Source organism: Haemaphysalis longicornis, unplaced genomic scaffold (genome assembly GCF_048455015.1).
Source record: "Haemaphysalis longicornis isolate Haplotype H1 unplaced genomic scaffold, Haemaphysalis longicornis Haplotype H1 scaffold_7, whole genome shotgun sequence".
NCBI lineage: Eukaryota > Metazoa > Arthropoda > Arachnida > Ixodida > Ixodidae > Haemaphysalis > Haemaphysalis longicornis.
In genome coordinates this window covers 121700-143248 of record NW_027526422.1, presented here as the reverse complement: position 1 = coordinate 143248, position 21549 = coordinate 121700, and the positions used below count along the sequence as shown (strand labels likewise).

The window sequence follows — 21549 nt, the reverse complement described above, 5'->3', positions numbered from 1 at the left end:
GAACTCTCCCGTGCAGGATTTTTCGCTCTACTTAGGCATGCAGCAGGCTTTCCCGCAATACATCGGCGCGGGTGTCGCTTGCGACTCCCGCGCGAGCTCGGGCGCGTCCAAACCGGCCATGGCAGAGTGGACCAGCTCCACGCATGCATGCCGTTGGAGCCGGAAGCGCCACATTGGGCGCTGCGGGCTGCAGTGTCACCGAACTTCAAGTCCACGCCACTCGCTACGCGCACTTGCTGGGTTCGCTGGGTTTGCCGTTATTCGCTTGTATCCATGCTTGTCTCTGCTTGTGGGCTAACGTACGGGATAGCAGAGGACCCTGGTTAGCTTCGCTAGAGAAAGCTACGCGCCGTACACTAGCCCTGCGGCATCCGAAGACTCGCGCACGGGTTCGGGTACTCCCATGCGGTAGACAGGCTCCGGCAATCCAAAGTGAGGCTTTATTGCCTGGCAGATACAGGACATATACCAGACAACACGACTATCGCTTGCGGGGAGACAGTGGCTCCTGTTGCTCGCTCAAGCCGCGGGACTCAGACCTCGATATCCATCATCACGGCCGCGGGAGCAGGGGAGGCATCCCGTGTGACCGATCAGGGCAGAATCTCTCAGCAGAGTCCGTGGAGCCAACTGGGTTCACCGTCATCGGGGCATTCGGCATAGGCACTGCGGAGCCAACCGATTCCGACCAAATGGCCCACTCGACTCCCGGCGGAGCGCTCGTTTGTCCCGCAGGTCAGCTCGGAGGGAAGAGGAGGTCTTCCCCTGGTCAGGGAGAGGGCGGCGCAAAGGAAGGTGACAAACTGGTCCTCCTTTCCTCGCGCACACGTTCACGGCGAGCCGGTTCGGCGCGTCGCGCGGGGTCATGAAGAGGACACGACCTACGTGACGCGCCAGCTGCCCAAAATGCCAGCTACCAGCTCGCAAAAACATGTGCAGGCGAGGCGTAGGAAAACAAGGGTCCCCACTTGCTCTGTCGAAGACGCCGAGGACTCCGTACCGCTTCCGAGCACGAGTGAAGCCATCACTGCCGTGGCCCCGCTACGGCGATACTGCAGTGCCATTGAGGGCAGTGGCCTTGTGCTTGTCGACTGTTTAGATACCGTGGAGCAAGCAGTCACCAGCAGCGCGTTGCGCTCCAAGAAGCAGGCTACACTCACGCAGTTCTTCCGCCCCAATGAATTATTGTTTCCTTTCCGAGAAAGTGTCGTATCAATAGTGAACTGCAGTGTGGAAACAGCTCAGCGTTAGCTCGTGACTCTGTCGACAAGATTGCTCTCAGATAAGTTTTTTTTACTTCACTTTCTATATCAAATTTTTGCTATATCGAACTATTTTACAATCCTCACGCTGTTCGATATAAGCGGGCTTTACTGTAGCATAAGCTACACTGGCCGACGTTGAGCAGTTTCGCATGGACCCTGAAGGGCCGTGCTGCGCAAGCGCGAGGAGCATTGCATTGGATTGGATGGGAACAGATCGAATGGGATTGGATCTCAAATCCAATCCAGTTGTGTAGAGAATCGGGTCTGCACATTCGCCGGTCTGCGCATTCCAGAGGAGGGACGTCATGGCCAGAGTTCTTCAGCATGTACAGTTGAGAAACTCCGCTTCAGAATCCGGGCGGCGCGTGCCCCCCTGCTCCGTTGCAGCTGAGGGGCCAGTGTACTGGCGCGACCCTAGGGGACAAGAACTGAACTTCGTTAAAGTATGACATAATCACAATTTTTTGTAAGACGAAGCTTGCTTTTAAATTAGAAGATATTAATTATGTGAAATGTACCTCTGTGTTGTAGTTTTCCGTTTTATGACTTACAGGAGCGGCCGCAGGCATTCCAGTACTTGCCGACAGACAGGCTAGTCAGCTTGTCCCGTGCTGGCCCCCAGCGCAGGGGGGCCAACTGAAGACCGGCTTTTGATACATGGTGCCCATGGGGAGTTTCGCAACTGGTGTAAATCCAGTAACTCTGGTCATAGCCACGGCAGACGCACTGGTGACAGTGCGTGCCCAGCTGGGCACCTCCGTTGCGCAGTAGCCAAGTCTGACGCTGCGCTGGAGCCGCTTGATAGCCATTCCGCGTGGCTCCTGGAAAGCTGTGCTGCGCATGGGCGAGAAGCAGTGACTGGACTGGACTGGACCAGACTGGATTGGATTGGATTGGATTGCTGAACCTTAGCTCACGCTATGTATATCCTGGCATAGCCGAGCTAAGCCGCTGCTAATTTTTTATGCCATTTCTCGTTTAAAGTTGCTGTGAGGAATTGACTTTTTTTTACTAGTAATGCCATCAAAGAGAATTATGAATATATGCCTTCTATCTGTTAATTTCTCATCACATTTTTCTAGAACGAAATTCTCAATTAGACCGTAGCAATTTCCACATCCACGCACAAGACACTAACAATGCTAATGTACAAAAATATTTTGTTGAACTGCATGAGAGGTGTGGCAGAGATAACTGGCTGAACATATCATAATTGGATTGGATAAAAATCTCTAGCATGTCACTGTTAAAATCGATATTTCGCTGCAAAGTTTCAGCTTGAACGTAAAAAACACACGTAGGATGCCCCTCCCCCCCTTTTAAAGACGGGGAGAAAAAAAACCATGGTAGCTTTGCGCCATGAGGGTTCTCAATTTCTGTGTTTCATTATCTTCTCGGTCCTTGATGTAGTTTGTGTCGAACGTGCTGTAAAGGACTCTCCTCCATAGCCTTTCGGCTCAGCTCACTGCATTCATCGCCTCCTGTGCCTTGTTGGCCCACTTTTGTTGGCGATCTCGGTGGCTAAGTACAGAAGCTCATTGTACGCCTACACCAACTGCAAGCGGCGGCACCGCAGCGTCTTTGTGGGACGCTGTAAGTCCACCAACGCATGTAGACTCTATCTCATTCGCAAGAGGTGCTGTCGAAAAGGCGCCAATAAATCTATAGGAAAGGATGCAACCCCTTGGCCAGAAAATCTGCTGAAGCCAATGCTTGCTGCAGTATGCTGCTAAACCGCCCCCCAAAACAAGACAAACAAGCAAAAAAGTAAGGTTAGTAGCTTGGAGCGTCTGTGCCACTCTGCAGCACTCTTCAAAGCGGCTGCACGTTTGGATGGTCCAAGTCGGGGAGGGGTGGGGGATTAGGAGGCCGTTGTGTGGGAACGTGAACAAAAGGAGAGTCGAAGAAGCTAGTTTTGTGGGCACTCTGCTTCTGCTCTCCCATTTATTTGGATCCGCCACTGCGTCGCCTGCCCTTCCTGCACAGAGTGGACATCAACCTTCTGTCTGATCGGCGTGCTCAGTATTCTTCTGTTCCATCAAGAATACTGCAAGAAGTGCGGGCGCATTTATGTGCGAGCGCGTCCGGGCGTGCGCGTGTGCACGCGCATCTGTGTGTGGGTTTGTGCAGTTGCAGGAACAGCTCTCATTTCTACACCCCGTGCATTTTGGGGCTGCTGTAATCATTTTATAAGCATCAAAATTTTCTCCCGAGAAATTTTCCTTCTCCTTCGGCGGTATTTTATTGGGCGTTGAAACCCAGTGTGCACAAAACACATGCGCTCGCAAGTATGCACGCATGTACACACTCCCATGCACATGCACACACTATGTTAGATTGCGCACATCTGCTCTCCTGTCCTACTCCAGCATCTTATGATCATGTGCACACCAAATGCAGAGTGCATGCCTTGATACCGAAGCAATACAGCGGATGGAATAGTCAGGGTGTCTAGCGACCGGGAAAACCGGGAAAACCGGGAAAAGTCGGAATTTTGAGCCACCGGGAAAAGTCGGGGAATTTTGGAACCAAGTAGTACCATTCAGGGAAAACCACTTTGGGGCCTGCCCACACAGTTTTAGAATAGGGGAAACCAGTGTTGGAGGCCCCCAAAAAGTTACCGAACACAACACATTCGCGCGCGACGAAAGCGTGAACCGCATGAAACGTTTTTTGGTTTTTCTGCAAGGGAAAACGCGGCACGTACGCCCGAGGTGCGCTGACGCCGCCGCGCAAACCACCCGCATGGTGCGTGCCGAGCGGTAGGCGGTGGCAACATGCAGCACCGGCCGCGGAGTCGTGCGGTAGCTCCAACGGCCGCTTCTAACCGCTCTTTAAAATGCTACTCAAGGCACAAACGCACTCGCTTGTGCAGGAAAGGAGCCACCGCAGGCACGAAATCGTCGACGCGGCTGTGAAAATACCGTGCACGAATCCCGTGCAGAAACTCGCCCTGCGGTTCACGCAGCTGGCTTAGGTTGCTGGGTGCATTTGCGGCAGAGGGACGGCTAGGTGGTGCCCAAATCGCACGCAAGACGGGCTTTTTTTTCAGCAAATTTTAAAAGGCAGCGCTTTTTGGGAGCTAATCTTGAAAGAACTTCCTTATGGCATCAGGAGCCAGAATTACATAATCAAAAAGGAACATGGTTTAGCGCGAACCCAGTGAACCGCATGGGGTGTTTTCTGCTCGCGAAAACGCGCCGCGCACGTCACAGGCGCGCTGACGCTGCCGCGGAACTAGAATTCCTTTATATATAGCTATATATATAGCTTATATATATAGGTATATAGAGGAACTCTACGCGGAACTGCCCGCACGCTGCGCGGGGTGCTGCCGGCGGCGGCAACATGGCGGCGGCTTTGACCGCGAAGTGGTGACGGGAGTTCGAGCGACCGCTTCTAAGCGTTCTCTAAAATGCCGCACAAGGCACGCACGAAGTTGCTTGTGAGGTAAAGGAGCTTATAATGTGGGAGAAAACGGTACAATAAAACATCATCCGCGCCGCTACTGAAAGGGCCCATGCAACGGGGTGGTAAGCCTTAACATCTCTGGCGGAGCCAGCCGGCTGCCTCGAGAGCTTCGAAACTGCTGCCATGAGGCGCGCGGCTCCCCATTGAAGCAAGTCGTCAGGCTCCTCCCACTGCCGCGCGCAACGTGCGTCATTTTCTGAGCGAGGCAGAAGCTGCCGCGCGCGCGAATCATCGACGCGGGCGTCAAAAAATCGCACGCGCAACGCACCATGCGGTTCACGTTGCTAGCCAGGACAATCCAGAAAAAAAGCAAAAAGTGCTCGCTGAAGCGCAACTTGAAGCTTCTATCCCGCAAGATGAAATAAACTCTCTGAAGCCGTAACTGAAGGCAAGCAAACCTCAAACTGAAGTTAATCAAAGTGCATTTTGAGAATTAGGGCACTTGCAACAAATGAGTTTTTCCGTATGATCGAATGTGTTTTCTGTACGCTTTTTATATGCTGCACAAACCGTTTCCACAAAATGGCGCGTGTTGTATTGGTCAGGGAATTTCAACTAAAATGGTCATGGAAAACCTTGAAAAGTCAGGGAAATTGAATTGGGAAATTTGCTAGACACCCTGAATAGTGCACTGCAGGCCGGTGTTGCATAAAGCACGCAGAAGAAGCACGTGTATTTTCACGTAGACCCCGGTCTTTGGCTGCATCTGTTAATTTGTAGCAAATACGTCTGATATTGGTATAAAGTTCCGAAATAACGCCCACCGGAATTGCAAAGATATCAAGTGAAAAATATGAGATGGGCGATCTTTTGGGTCAGGTGTGAAAAACTAGAAAAAGTGGCTGCCTGGCCAACCGAAACTGTGGAGATATCAAGAAAAAATACCAGATGGGCGAACGTTTGGCTCGAGTGCGCGCATCAGCACATGAATAGATGATTTGCGTTTATTTTGTTCACTCATCGGAGCTGAAGCTATCGATTTTGGCGGGGTGGGCGATCTTTGGGTTATTCTAGTAAACTGAGTTTTTCACCCCTACACGGGGGTGGGCGTTCGCTCGGAACTTTACGGTATAGCAATCACCATATATCTCACAGGTTCGCAAAATAATAAAAAAACTCCTAATTTTTACTTTGTCGTACAGCACCCATACATTTCTTATTCTTTATTATTCTTTATTCTTTATGCAAACAAAATGAAAACGTTGCATTTCAGCGAAGAGTTCATTCTGTTCACCCAAGTGCGTGCATGATTTTATGTCAGACTTGCTAATGTGGTTAGCAAGGCGACATATGTCAAGGCAAGCTTAAAATAAAAATGCAACAAAATTGACGAAGGATGAGTATCGTACCAGGCAAAACAATATCGGCCTAGACTGTTTGAGAGAGAATGCGACAATGTTTTTTTTTTTTTTTCTTGGGGTTGGAAAAGGGGGTTGGGGGCATCAAAAAAAATTTGGTTCCAATCTACGCTGTGAAAGTGGTTGTACTGCGAAGCTAGCTTGCAACAACACCCACAACAATTACCCATGTGGAATCACTTGAATTCACACACGGGGCACTACAAAGAGTTAAACCAGAGACTCTGCCAGCTATTACCTGGGATTTGCGGGGGCGGCATCGCGAATGCAGCTGAGTCGGCCACGGCTGGGCTACGGCGGCAGACACCACCACTTTGGCTTGGCGGACGCCGTCGCTTAAGCTCGACGAACTGTGGACGTTGCCGCTCTAGCCCGGCCATGCATTGGCAGAAAGGAACTGGAGAGGAGCGTCTTTGGAAGGGTGAGGAGAAGGGCGGCGGCGTCACCACTCTCGCTGCCATCTTGTTTCATGTGTCACCTCCAAAAAGCACCCTCCCCCTCCCCAGGCGCTGAATACTACAAAGTTACACTCTGTATCCCCGTCTCCCCTTCGGGCCCAGGTTCGACCCCTGGCGGTGCCAGTGGTGGTTTCTTTGGGTGGCCAGTTGGCTGGTTAGAGGTGTACTGCTTCACAGGAAAAGGGGAATTCTGTGCACTGTAAGGCTCATGGCTGTTTTCCACTTGCTTGTTCATCCACAAACCCTCGATAGCTGGACAGCGGCATGTTAGCTTATACTTATAAAAAGAAACATTTAAACACATGACCCCATCAACTAAAGCCTTTCTTGCAATTGTTGGTCCTTCTTGTCCGTTTAGTGGGCATGAGTATGAGCGGTGACTGTGAGCAGATTTTTTTTTTTTTTTTTTCGGGTGTGATAATATAACTATCATAAGCTCCAGTTTCGAGTCAGTACTCGTCCTTGCATTCTTTTTTAGCTTGTGTGTATGCATAAACTTGGGGTTGCATTGAAAAAGAGGAATGCTAGTACAGTAAAGCCTCGGTGATACGAATCTCCACACTTTCCTGACTGTGGAAAAATCACTTGTTGTTGGGGTAGACCATGAAATATTTTTTCTTGTCATGGAAAATGATTGACGCTAAAGTGTAAGGTATGAAATGATAGAGGAAGGATAGGTTATTCCCGTAGTAATAATTTCAAACAGTTTTTTTTTTAATTAACAAAATGAAAGTAACAAAGAAAAAAAATGATGAAAACATCAACGCTACCAGAGTCCTTCAATGACTCTCTGGTCATGAAACTCACGGCCAAGTTTCGTACTGCCGTGAATCTTGCATTGGGTTTGTTTATTTATGTTTTGCTTTTGCCGCCTGGCTGCGCCGGTCTCTGTTATCGGTGTTGTCTGTGGGCCAAGGGAGGCGCGTGTTCCGTTCTTTCTTTCTGTGTTATCTCTTCTGATAGGGAGAGCGTTCCGAACTAACGTGAACAGCCTAGAATAATCTTCGTTGATCTACAGTGCTCTGGATACACTTCGACTATTCGAGAAACCCTCGCGCCGAGTGATAAATTCGCAATTTTCGTAATTCATAATGCACCAACTAGCCCAACAGCACATTTTACTGAAGTATTAGCACAGTTTGCAGTTCTGGTATTTTTCAATTTTTTGTGGTTGGTACTGGGAACCCTGAGGTGCAGCACAGTTTGCAGTTCTGGTATTTTTCAATTTTTTGTGGTTGGTACTGGGAACCCTGAGGTGCAGTTTTAGGGGAAACTAAGGAGGGACGGTGGGGCCCGCGAGATGTTGCTCATCACAGCTGAGTTCAATGAGCTCGAGTCGGGAAGCGAACTGATCAAAGTGCAAGCTCTGTGACAGCTCCAGAACTTCTGGATGCTAGCGACGAAATCGGTGGCTCGTCTTCCGGAGCGTCACGCCAAGGTCAACTCTGGGCAGCCTTTGCGGAGAGAACTCGACTCGTTGTGCAGCTGGCACCAAGGGTGTCCCGCCTGAATAAAGTCGACACCCTGAAGATAAGAACTGTCACCTTCAGAGCAGGCTGGATCTGTTTACATCAACGCGCACCCGCAATAAAACGGACGGAGGAGGAAGTGAAACTTACCCGTGGATACTTGTTGATGTTCTGCGGCGGTTTGACACACTTTCACCGTCTGTACTAAAGTCTGACGAATTGAAGTCATCTTCTGTGTCTGTGCTGCTAGCATCATCCACAGGTTCCTGCTCAGATTCATCGGAATCCATTGAAATTCGTCTGTGTGATGCATCAGTGAACGGCGTCGACGCCATAACCGAAACCACGTGAGCTCATCTCCTTCCCCCCTGCGGTAAAGAAAAAAAACTCGAAAGCAAAGCTTATAAAATACGTCCTCCTTTATTCTTTGGATGGCGTTAGCTGTTCAGGCGCGCTCGTAGAGTGCCAAAATTTGAATTTGTATTCATCGATAATATACTATCGGGGTGAATAGGCGCGGTCATGAAAGTGTTAAGGGGTCGCGTAAATTATTCGTGTTACCCGAAATTCATATCACCAAAAAGCAACCAAAATCAGCTTGGCAAAGAGTAGTATTTTATTTGTGCTGGAAGAAGTCCCAGAGGTCCTTCTGGGTTCTTTTTCTTGCCAGGTCGGCCAGTGGCGAATTCTGGCAGTTGAATACCTGCGTGGATCTGCTCTCCCAAACGCGCTCGGATGCCACGGCATGCCTCAAAATGCCCAGGGTGTGGCCATCGCCATCGTCGTTGCTGCTAGAAATTTTGGGTTGCGATGACTCAAACGAAGGTCGATGTTGCAGTGTCACGGCATCAGTGTCACTGCTCATCGACTTTTCCCAAAATTTGTGACTTCTCTTTGAATGGAAGAGCCTTTCGCTTTCTTAACATGCCAACCTTCCGTTGTGCACGTATCTGTTCAGCTGATGCACTCGCAATTCAAAGGTGGCTTACTCTGGCTGGGATGCTGGAGAACGATAAGCATGTGCAATGCAACTTCAGTAAGAGTGAGCTAGGTGAGGAAAGATCGGATGACTGGACCGACGAACCAACCAGAGTGCCAGGCAATTCCATTCGTCATAAACGACAGGGGGAGGTGCGTGCTCTGCGCAGTGCGTGGCCTTCTGCCGGCCTTCCCCGTACTCCAGACTTGGAAACCTCCCATGGCTCTCTCCCTCTTTCTGCTTTTTTTGTTGCCCGCACAAACGGTGCGTTCGGCAGCAGTGAAAAAGAGAGTCAGTCTCGGTGCACCCGGGAGGGGAGCTTTTTCGTGCAGTCCCCCTCGCCCCTTTCCGGCCAGCGATTCGCTAGTTTGCATCGCCCGTACCAGCACGTGGGAGCGTTTGGAGCACCTGAAACGTGGCTCACTGTGTACAGGGCACTTTGGCTGGGGATTGTACGAATTCATATCATCCTGAAATTCGTACTAGCCATTATTGTATCACAGGGGATCAATTCTCTAAAACGAGAGGTCGTCGCTTTGAAACGATGCGGTAGCGCCATGCAAATGCATGTGTTCTTGGGTTGGGGCCGTCGCTTCGGGGGATGGGAAAAGGGGGAGAGGTTTCTTGCACTCCTGGCTACTCCTGGCACCTCCTCTCCCCCTTTTCCTATCCCCCAAAGCGACGGCCCCAACCCAAGAACACATCGTTTCAAAGCGACGGCCTCTCGTTTTAGAGAATTGATCCCCAGGAGAGCACGAGTACAACGTGGCATGCAGTGTTTCATCTCACTCCCGCTGCACATGAACTCACTTCTCGCAGCCTCGCTCAGCATGTATAGGTAAAATGAAAGGGTGAAACGGCCAAGCCCACAAACATTGCCTCCCTTTCACAATGCCGCAGCGAATTCCTCATCTCCCCAAGCCATAACAGCCCGCGCTATCTCTCTTCCTTGAGAAAGTCCCTCTGAGTGGGAGCCTGGTCTCGTGACGCGCCTTGGCTGATGGTTTCAAAGAGTCTGAGGAGAGCTGTGGCCTAGTGGACTGATTTGCACTCTCTGGTGTGAACCTGTTCGTCTGTACCGCGCTCGGCAATGCTGTGAAATGCAAAAAAAACTGCTTGAAAACTTTGCCTCAGGATGGCACCACACGCTACTTTTTCACTACTGTTGCAATAAAATCGTTGCTGCAGTAATAAAGAAGAGGTAATTGTACGTTTACTTGGTATTGTCTCAAAGATATCAAATCGACGTTAAAGTTTATGTAATGCACTTTCAGGATTTTCGTGTATGTAGGTAAATGGCGTGTTTGCATGGTTTCGGAGGGGCGATAAAAATCAGACAATTTATGTATCAGTTTACACATGTTATATTTATCACAGCACAAAAATTGTATGTAATTATCTAGAGAAGGGCACCCGCCACGGTGGTTCAGTGGCTAAGGCGTTGTGCTGCTAAGCACGAGGTCGCGGGTTCGATTCCCGGCCGCGGCGGCCGCTTGTCTGATGGAAGCGAAAAGCAAAAACTCCCGTGTGTACCAGATTTCGGCGCACGTTAAAGATCCCAGGTGGTCAAAATTAATCCGGAGCCCTCCACTACAGTGCGCCTCATCGCCTGCGTTGCGTCGGCGCATTAAACCCTACAATCAGCAGTCAATCATCTCGAGAAGGTCTTCAAGTTTGATCTGTGAAAATATTGAAGGTGCCTCTTCAGCAGGCATGCGCCACTGCTGCACACAAGGGCCTGTGTGTATGTGCAAACTGCAATATTTGGACTAAAATTACTCAACAACTGCCTAATCAAATGCAGCGAAATTGCGGTTCTATACAAATGCATACGCTGGCAATGCGCATACAAAAATGCATTGTTCTGCATTAAGCTGTGTAAAGTTTACTGCGAGTGAAGTTTCACTATTTTAGCTATTTTCCAACGGCTGTATAACAAAATATATTTGCTGAAATGTAAATTCCTGGTGTCATTGTCTGCATAGACATGTGCTCTAAGTGCGTACCAAGCCGCATGTAATTACATCCAATAGTGTTCTGTAATCATGGTTTCAAATGCCGACGCAAGCAAAGCAAAAATACAATTTTTCTCTCTTGCAATTCGGCTTCTTTTTCTAAAGCCAAATCAGCTGAAATACACTGGTTAGCAATATTGCAAACTAGAAGACTTCAGCTTTTTATTGATACATTAGCCACGTCTGTGGCATAAACTGAAGTGTAACAGCGGCTACACAACCAGCGCCCAAAATTGGCAGTGAAAGTCGAGGGAGTGCAACCACCACCTTAATCTCATGTCGCCTGTTGACTGTGCTGGCATTAGCTTAAAGCCACTGGTTCACTGTAGCTACCATGTTGGTGCTCTTCGAGCACGGCAAGAGGCCGTGACCTTATCTGCCACTCTTTTCACTAGAAGCACTGAGAAAGTTGAGAGTGAGGCACCAGAAATGGCGGTGGTGTCGTCACACGCATGCCATGCATGCAAGGCATTATCTAAGACTGCTTTTCTTACCCGCACACAGGCTGGCTTTTTTTTGTGTGTGTGTGTGTGTGTGTGTGTGTGTGTGTGTGTGTGTGTGTGTGTGTGTTTGTGTTTTGCTGTAATTAGTACATGTCGCAAGCCCCTAGCAGACATTTTTGGAGCAAACTGTAGTGCTCACTTTTTTTTTTTCTCTTAACACAAACAAATTCAACATTCGAACTTTCAGTTGTTATGTGTGGCGTTGCTAGTTTTCATAGGCCCCGAAGCAGTTACAGGAGGTGTTCTAAGTCTCGCTAATGCATCATAATGTCTGAGTAACAGAATCATGTTCCGAGAGATTCGTAGCAAGAAATATTCCGGGAAGCTTGCACTCGCACCGCAAGACTTGAATGGCGAAGCTGTTGTAGGTGAGCATTGGCGGACACAAAGTTAAGTTTCCGTATCATTGTGGTGCTAGTAATGGTCGTCATATGCATCGAAGAGGCTGTTGTCTTCTTTGCGGCAAGTGGTGGATGCAAAGTCGTCCTCAGCATTGTAGACTTCCACCAGCTCTTTGTCACCGGCTCGAGGCAGCGGTGCCGGGATCTGCAAGTCATCTCAGGAAGGATTGTCACACCCGTGGCTTGATCTCCAATTGTCCATAATGGCTTCTAGGGAATGCGGCGGCTGTGGTGGCCTCTCCCAAGCAGGGTGTCCTTTCATTCGTAGTATCAGCGCTGGAGTTTGCTTTTTTGTTTAAATGTGCGGTAGCGCTTGACGAAAACGCTGGGGTTCTTTTTTATTATTATTATTATTTTTGCTAAAGCTATTGCGCTTGCCGGGGATGCTCGGCGGTCACTACGAGGCATGCGCTCATGAGCACTCGGCATTTTCTTGGTATTTTTTCCTGCAATGGCCAACTTACGGCCAGTAACAACAGCTCTGTTGTTAAAACAAGCCCAGATGAACATGACAATTAACTAACTCTATTAAACACAACTACTGGAGGCTGAGAAAGTGCGTAATGCTCTTTTGTGCTTTCGTGCCTTCCATGTCAGCCACCTTAAATGCTTAAACCCGTGCCACAGTTTCATCACGCTGCCGGCGCTTGCGGTGCGCTGCAGGGCATGGAGAGTGTGATGGTTCTCTGACATCGACGGCAGTTGGTCACACACATCGGCATCTTTACCGTCACTTTCAGCTGTGATTTCATTGGCTTCCAATTCTTCAATAGACCTTGGGCCACAGGTGGCAACATTGTCGTCCGTGGTGACAAGATGTTAAGCAGAAGCTTTAGATTACCGCAGCCCTCCTCAATATCCCGCTTATCATCATGGGATTCCTGCTTTTCTCCCATCGGAAGCAGACGGGCATGGCAAAAAAAAGGTGTAGCAGCCGTGCGGTTGCTGTATTTGGGCTGCACACTGCTGAGGGCAAGATACTTGCCCGGCACTGTGCCTAGATGCGGGGCAGCAATGAGGGAGTGCCAACTCGCAGGTCTCTGGCCACACGGATTACGTGAAGAAGATGGACATCATCCTGAAGGCTGTCGGCATCCAGACGTGTGACGACGTGCTGGAGGCAGACCCCGGCATGCGCAAGTCGAGGTCCTACGCTCCGGAGAGGGCCGACAACTGGCAGCCACTGCATCGCTCCAGGTCCGACTCCGTGCTCTGCAGCAAAAAGAAAGCTGCGCAGGTCAGTGGTTGCGTGCTTGCGTTGAGTGGGCTGCTGCTCCGCATGGCTAGGGAGCAGTCGCCCTGCTGCTCTTGCTGTGCAGATGACGGAGCCCACACGAAACGGGATGTATGCTTCACTGTGGCCGGTCCATGTTCTGGCTTCAACATGCAGTGGGTTGTCAAATTGTTGGCACAAAACAGCGCAAAGAAACTGAACGAAAGACGAGAAAGAGACAAACACGGGCGCTGTATTGCGCGGCAGCAGTTGGGGTTAGCATCCATTACTTCAGCTTGTCAGACCCCACGCTGTCTCCATGGAGCCCAAATTTTGTGCAACTGATACAGGGAACACAGATACGTTCCGTCTCGGGACTTGTAGCAGGGCATCCTTGAAATGGAGGCAGGGGAAAAGAAATGGTACGTAGAAAGTCATTAACATAACTCATTAAGTCATTAGCTCAACCAACATACAGAATTTTTTTTTGCCTGAGTAAAACAAACCCTATTAATCTAAACCTGAAAAAAAACACATAAAACATACAACTGTTTTATCGCCTAGGTAAGAAAAAGCCATGCATGTGATTTACACAATGAGAACGATGTGTATAAAACGATAGAGATGCTTATCTCGTCATCATTACAAATTTATGACAGCAATGAAAAATGAAATAAAACATGTAAATGTACTTTGCTAAGTACATCAGTCAATACTAAAGGAATTCACAATGTGTCAGATGAAGTCAAAAACATAAAAACGTCTAAATGATGCCACACTACCACTGCATACCGTAGCAAGAATATCATTTCGCACAAAGAATTCAACTCACAAGAAAGAGCACTAATAAATATCATGCATGCACACAAATGTGATGAGGAGTACCCGGGGTTTGAATACTGCAAAAGGTATTGACCACTTTGCCTGACGGCGAAAACTGTATGGAGCCGCCAAAGCTGCTTTCAGATTACACAGAGACAGAAGTGCCAGGTTATTATTTTTAACGCTGTTTTTATACACCACAATAAGCCTGTAGTTGTATAACTGCGGGAATGGCAGTATCTTGTAATTTAAGAAAAGATTGTGTGAGGATGCATCCCAGGGAGCGTTTGCAATATGGCAAAGTGCTTTTTTTTTTTATGCATAAGGATTTTGTTTATGTTGAATTTATAAGTTGTGCTCCAGACCAGAGAGCGGTAGTTTACCTGAGTTGAAAAAAGGGAGTTGCAGATGAGTAGATTTAGGTTTTAGATTTTTTCACCGTAGTGTAACTTCACCTCCAAAAGCTGCTTCTTTTAGTCTCCCCTTCGTGGGCTAGGGGACTTTCCATGTGACAACAATTGAAAGGTGCTACTTTGGGACTGGTATTCGTCGATCTCGTTCGACCATTGCCCGGCCAACGGGCGAGGTGTGTGGGCATTGGTAGTACAGCTTTTGCTGACCGGCGGGCCAGGGCTGCGAGCAGCAGCATACGCCATAGCTTGCGGTGGGCGGGAAGCTTCCAGCAATGTAGAAATCTTCAGTGCTTGTTGCACTCCATTACAGATCACGTCACTTGACACTTTTGTGGCCGCGCCTATTCCCATCGATAGTATGTTATCGGTGAATACAAATTCAAATTTTGGCGCTCTCTGAGTGCTTCTGGACAGCTAATGCCATTGAAAGGGTAAAAGCGGAAATATTGCATCAGTTTCGCTTGTGCATTTCTTTTATTCATCACGGGGATAATTTTTAAAGGTCCTTCGCAGTCGGGCGCACGTGGTTTCGCTTGCGGCGTTGATGCCGCTTGCCAATGCTCCGTGGGAACGGCGAATTTTGACGGATTCCGATGAATCTGAGCTGTAATCTCTGGATGATGGTTGCAGTGCAGACACGTCAGATGACTTTGACTCGTCAGACTTCAGTACGGACGGCGAAAATGCGTGAAACTGCCCCGTAACGTCAGCAGGTATGCACCGGCAAGTTTCGCTTTCTCCGCGGGTCATTCTGTCGCGCCGCGCGTTGATGTAAACATATCCGGACTGTTCTAAAGATCATAGCTCTTATATGAAGGGTGTCGGCTTCGTTCGGGCGGAGCCACTTGGTGCCAGCTGGGCTGAGTGGGGCTAACCTTTGTTTCACTGCGTCGAGAGACTGCTTCGCGCGGTGGCATGATAGGCACTATACGCAATAGCTCATGTACGGTATCGCTCCGTCCAAGCGACGGACCCGGATGTCAGCGGGCGCGCGCGTTTTGAAAGGAGATTGCTATGAATGCGGGATGTCGTCTGCCTTTTCTCACGTAGTTTGCTTGTCGTCGCTGCAGTAGTTTATAAGCATATTGAACCCAAAAAATCACGGAAACGGCTCATGCCATGTTCAAAATACTCCCAGTGACGCACTACTTGCGCCACGCGGAGTAACCTCCGGCCGCGTTGTTGAGGCACAGCGGCACCTTCCGTTGCCGTTCTTAAGTTGTAACCGAGTATAGTGAGTGTATGTATGTAAATAACTTTTGTTCTTACAGAAATCATATTTTCAGTTTTATTATGTAAGGGCCTTGTATTCAAAGTGTATATTTCAATATTTTTGTTTACCCTGTGCAAAGTAGCATTCATGTTTTCATTTCTTTTTTTCTTTTTGTTACTTTTTTGTTTTGATAATTTTTTGCTAATATTCATAACAAATGTGTTGTTCGAAATTAATACTGTTGGAAAGCCCTATCCCTCCTCTGCCATTTCATACCTTACACTTTAGCGTCAGTCATTTTCCGCGGCAGGAAAAAATATTTCTTGGACTACCCAAAAACAGCCGATTTTTTGCGCGGTCACAAGCGTGCTAACGAGGGGATTCGGGGTTGCGGCGTCATTTGAAAAAGTTTCAGCAGCTCCTCCCTGACTACTATGCGGATGGTCTCGCATAGTGTATCAGACCTAATAGTGCCATCACCGATCATCTCTGAAACCAGTGGATTCAGTGCAAATATCAGGCGTTTTCTACATCGCGGGTGCCTTAGCTGCGAAATCGGCTACTGTCTCTGTGGGCTTCTGGGCGAGGCAAGCAAGAGCTCTTGTTTTACCCCCCACATCAAAAACCGCAGTTCCTTTTCTTCCGTAATTTCTGGGTTCACACAGCGAAACAATGTCCATCTCCTCAACAACCTCTTTGTTGGGGTGTTGCATCCACATTTCCAGCAAAAGCGCGGCTTGTTCCTTCCATATGACATTAGTGAAGTTTTTAAGAAACTCGTTCTTGAATAGGGTCCAGTTGGTCAGGAAGCTCTCACGTTTCTCAAACCAAGTTCAGGCTGCGTCGTTTAAATAAAAGAAATAGTGTCAGAGGGCTTTGTCGTTGTCCCACCTGTTGAAGATCCTGACACCTTCTAGTTTCTCCGACCACTCTTCTGGGTTTTCACCAGGTGGTCCCCGGAATGATGGTGGTTCCCAGGGGGGCTGCAGAACCACTGGGGATGGACTTGCAGGGTTGGTCACTCTCCACTTTCATTGGGCTGTGTTGAAGGAGACCGTATTTGGGGAGAAAGCCTTGCAGCCAGCGGCTGGCACGAGTCGGACTTGCTTGGCGGCTTGCAGGGGCTTAGGGTTTGTGTATGCAGTACCGACACCATGTGTCACATAGACAAGGAAGATGCAAGTTTCTTCAAGGAACAAAAGTTTATCAGAGCGAACTTGTGGTCCGCTAAGAACTCAAAGAATGCACAAGCAGCAAAGGAGTACTCAACAAAATGACATGCACGAGGAGTGTCCGCAAATCGAATTCCGCGGTGTTTGTCATGCGGGCAGTTATCTGAGTAATTAAATCTAGATCCAGAACACTGGCAATCAGAGACAAACATTCTAGTTCAGTGACGACGGGGTGAGACACTCTCCATGTGCAATAAGATGGCCTGTGCGGCATTCAAAAGAACGAGAAGGAAACACTCATTTTGCTTCAAAAAAAATCCCGCCATCTCCACAAACTGAATGATGATGAGTGGGGCGAAGCTCCAGTGCTTATCGGTAAAACCGTGAAACATTCGCCCACACATCGTATAAAGACTCGACACGTTGTTATAGGGGTGATTGTAGATACACTTATAAACACGATGTTTATTATTTACATATCGATGCAATTATATACACTTACATACACACAAGATGTAATCATTTACATATCGATAAAATTATATACAAGGATTACATCTCTCTAACTAGCGCGCGCGCCCGAGTATGCAGCGGAGCAGTCGGGACGGAGGAGTACAGGTGCGCCGTTGAGCGGGCGACCTATGAACTGTTGCACAGCTGCGCCTCTAGCGGTCGCCTCGAGAACTAGTGGACACGGCGGGCCGAGGGACTTGCCCCGAGCAAGAGGAGCTTCGCCCCTAAAACGAAACGGCAGCCGGGCAGTACGGCCAGATGCTGACAACAAAACAGAAAGCATGGTTTGCACCAATATATCAAGGGCTCTGGTGGCACATATTGAGTAATCAGTAAAAATTCCCAATTCAGCCCCACATTCAGATCTAACATTTCACCATTGTAAGCACGCTTCTCTGTTTGCTTCGAGCCATTATGTCGTACAAATGCTCACAGATTATGGATAGCCACGAAAGGAGTTGTGCGGGATATTTCACCTTTGTATTGCTGAGTGCACATTCTGGTGAGCTTAGGAAACACGCCATACATTGCATCATTTATTGTTTTGTTAGCATGATATGTGCACCTTGCTTTTGCCGTAATGCAGTTTTTTCACACCGATCCCTTTATGTATTGCTTGAGAAGCACGATAAGTGCGTTATCGTAACAGTTTTTTTATCCAGAATGCCGACTGCACTCTCGGAGCTTTTTAATATGCATAGTTAGTTACGCCATCGTCCCTGCAAGTCCGAGCTCACTGCTCAAATGTCTCGCTCAGACATTTGGGCAGATAATAGATTAGGGGCCAGTGAAAGTGGTAAGGGAAAAGGTGTTGGAGGTGTAAAGCGAGTTGCTTGGCTGCATTTTTCTCATTGAAAATATGAACTGCTTTCATTGTATAGGGTTAATAAAATTGACCCGCTCTTCACCCGCAATGTGCAAGGAAGTGGCAGCAAAAGCTACGTCACGTTTGTCATATATGTAGTAGTGGATTAGAGTCAAACCCGGTGATGACGAAATCCCACGACTACGAAATTCCCGCGCCAATGAAATATTTTCGGGTCCCTTGCAAGCGTCCATAGATATCCATGTATTTCATATCTCTCGGCAATGAAATCTTTTTGGACAGTGATCCTGCCTTAATGAAACTTGCTGCAAGCCCAGTCGGCATGTTATTTACCAGTTTGAGGCTAACAGTGTCCAACAATTGCTTGAATGCATTTTTTGCAGGCTTGAACTGCATAACCTTCTGCCACAGCATGCTTGCATTGCCCCTTGATTTGAAGCAGCAGGCACGGCCTGCTGTGTGGAGTAAAAGCGGCGGGGCGTGCCTGGCGGCCTTCGCCACTGAGATTCGAGAGCACGAGATCCGAGGCGCCGGCAGCTGTGACGTAGCGGCTAGAAAGGAAAGTGTGGTTAGCGGTGAAGCCGCCGATAGGAATTTGCGAGGGGGCGTGCGCGGATCGTCTGCAATGCGATTGCTGCTTTTATCAGAGAGAAGCACCGCTTGTTTCCTGTGCCGTAGCAAGTTTAAAGGTGCATTAGTGCCGCAAAAGTAGAGCCACAGTTTTGGGCCAGGCCGCTGTATGGGGTACAAGTCGTGCAAAAAGAACTGTCGTTGTTTGGCGTTCCGAAGGACACGTGTCTGTATTGGCACAGGGGCGACGAGCAATACAGTTGAACTTCGATATAACGAACCTCGATTTAACGAAATTCGTGATATAACAAATTTTTTCAAGATTTATATCAAAATTTTGCTAAATGCATGTATTTTTATCTCGATTTTACGAAGTAATTTCGTGCTGCGCTTCAGATTTAACGAAGTCACGGCAAGAAAGTAAGCACGAAATTCCGGTCGAGGCACGTTTTATATTGCCTCTTAGAGCCTAAATTGGAAGCATTCAGTACTCGCGTATATGCGGTTGACAACAATTACAAGTGATGAAAGAAGCTGCTCAAACTGCTAGCGGTCATGGACAGTTTAATAGTGCGTCCACCATTTTGACGTCTCCATGGGGATGATGATGATGATAATTGAAGGCCTCCCCTTTAAATTGGGGTGACGTCGTGCACCATCTAGCCTATCTTAGTAGTTTGAATTTAAATTTAGTCCCTCAACTCGGATTTCTTTTTAATTCTGTCCTGCCGCTACCCTTGGCTGGGATAGCATTTTATCGACTTCCCTGCTTTTTTTCCACCATTACTCCAGCCGCTGCTTAGTAATACCTATTGCTGACCAGTTAATGCTTCCATCAACTGCGAAGCCCAGTGCCTCAGGAAGTAGGACTTTACACTCAATTCTATCCGGCTGAATCTTTTGGCATTCTATTACTATGTGGTCGATTGTTTCTTTATTCCTGTCACATCCACTATGTGGTCGATTGTTTCTTTATCCCTGCCACATCCCACACGCCTCATCCTGTGACGAATACTATTTGCTCACGTAAGTTCGAGTTCTCAAGCAGCCAGCCCGCGCCTCAAAGAGCAACGCACTGCCTTTATTGTAGTCATAAAAGTTCTCTTTCCAGATCTCTTGTTTGCTTGCTTTGTAGATTCCCAGTGATCCCATCTTTTCCATCCTCTCTTTCCACATGAGTGTCTCTGCTTCCTTCACTTGCTTTTTAACTGCCCCCCATTGTTTATTTGCCGCGGTCAAGTTATATTTAGTCGCCAGCTTTCACGTCCTCTTTCGCCATTGGGTGTCCACACTTTTAAGGTACAGGTACCTGTGCACTCTGGCTGCCCAGTTCTTCTCATCTAAATGTCTAAGCCGCTCCTCAAAACGTGTTTTACTTTGCGCTTCCGTTGCCTCAAATGAAGCCCAACCCATATCGCCTTGTACCACCTCATTTGTAGTCTCACTGTGAGCTCCCAGTGCTAATCTTCCGACTTCCTTTTGGTTAACCTCCAGTCCCGACAGGATATCTGACTTTAAGCATAATACGGCATTAGAGAACGTGAGCGCCGGCACCATTACCCCTTTCCAGATGCCTCGCACTACCTCGTACTTATTGTATCCCCAAGTGTTTCATTACTGCTGTATTTCGTCTCCCTTTTAGTTTGAGGTGTTCTTCATGGGCATTCAGGTAGCCTTTTCCTTCATTAATCCAGATCCCCAAGTATTTGTACTTATTTACTAATGGTATGGCTTCCTGTTGAATCCTTATTGGTGCTGTATGAGCTTCCTCGTTAAACACCATGACTCCAGATTTTTGTGGGTTAAAATGTAGGCCTAGGTACGGTGCCTCATCACCACAAATGTCGGCCAGTTTTTGAAGGTCTTTTGCATTATCTGCCAGCAACACTATCGTCCGCATACATCAATCACGGAATCCGTTGCTCCACCAACTCTCCATTGCTTCGGTACGACAAGTCAAAGCCTAATCCACTCTCCTCCAATCGTCTTTCCATTCCTCTAATGTAAAGTGTGAACAGCAATGGCGAAAGGGGGCACCCCTGTTTTAAACCTCTTCGAATGTACACGAGCTCTGTGCCTGTACGCCCTTCCCATGTAATATGCGCCTTGTTATCCTCATATATTGCCCTTAGCAGCCCTACAAATTCTGACCCAATCCCCTCTTCTTCCAGTATATGCCACAATAATCCCCTATCTACGTTGTCATAGGCTCCCTTTATGTCCAGAAACAGTAGCCATGTTGGTCTGCCCTGTGCTGCCAAAATTTCGATGGTCTGGGTTAATACAAAAATATTGTCTTCTAAGCGCCGACTTGGCCGAAATTCATTGTGCAGTTCCCCTAAAATGCCGTTACTTTCCTCCCAGTTCAACAACATGGCTTTGATGGCTTGTATAGCTAATCTATAGAGCACTGACGTGACTGTAATCGGCCTGTATGAGCTCGCTTGCCTCTATAGATCAAACTCATTCTGCTTTCGCGCCTTTGCGTGGGAATCCTCTCGGATTTTATAGCACGCTCGATGGCTGTATACAAGTGCACCTTTCCCGCTGGTCCCAAATGGTTGATAATCTCTATTGGGATTCCACCCGGTCTTGTTGCCGTACTTTTGGGAACACTGTGTTCTGCCTTTTTCCAGTCCAAAAATTCGATATTAAATTTTTTATCTGTCGCTCTTCTGTTGGCCACCTGTGTCCGGTTAGCCTATATCTCGTATGTTTGGCCGAAGGTATTTTTATGCGCTGTCCCCCAGGAGAACGTTACCGTCCCCGTCCTGTATCTGAGTCTGCACCTCTTTAGTCGTCGTTCCCAATGTGTTTATATGATTCCAGAATTTTTGGGGGGCACTCTTATCTTTCTTACATATACCTGATACCCATTTCCCACTCGC

General features: G+C 48.1%; 1 protein-coding gene across 3 annotated transcripts in view; it reads left to right on the top strand.

Annotated features, from left to right (window-relative positions):
- The window catches only part of LOC144147419 (transmembrane and coiled-coil domain-containing protein 4-like), a 164237-nt gene that overhangs the window by 117888 nt on the left and 24800 nt on the right, over positions 1–21549 (top strand). For 2 of the 3 annotated variants that reach the window (XM_077679551.1, XM_077679549.1), the window contains exon 12: positions 12956–13156. In XM_077679551.1, the coding sequence (XP_077535677.1) occupies positions 12956–13156 (201 nt within the window). Of the gene's footprint in view, positions 1–16; positions 3706–12955; positions 13157–21549 lie in introns of those variants that run through there. The other variant, XM_077679550.1, reaches the window with a different exon arrangement.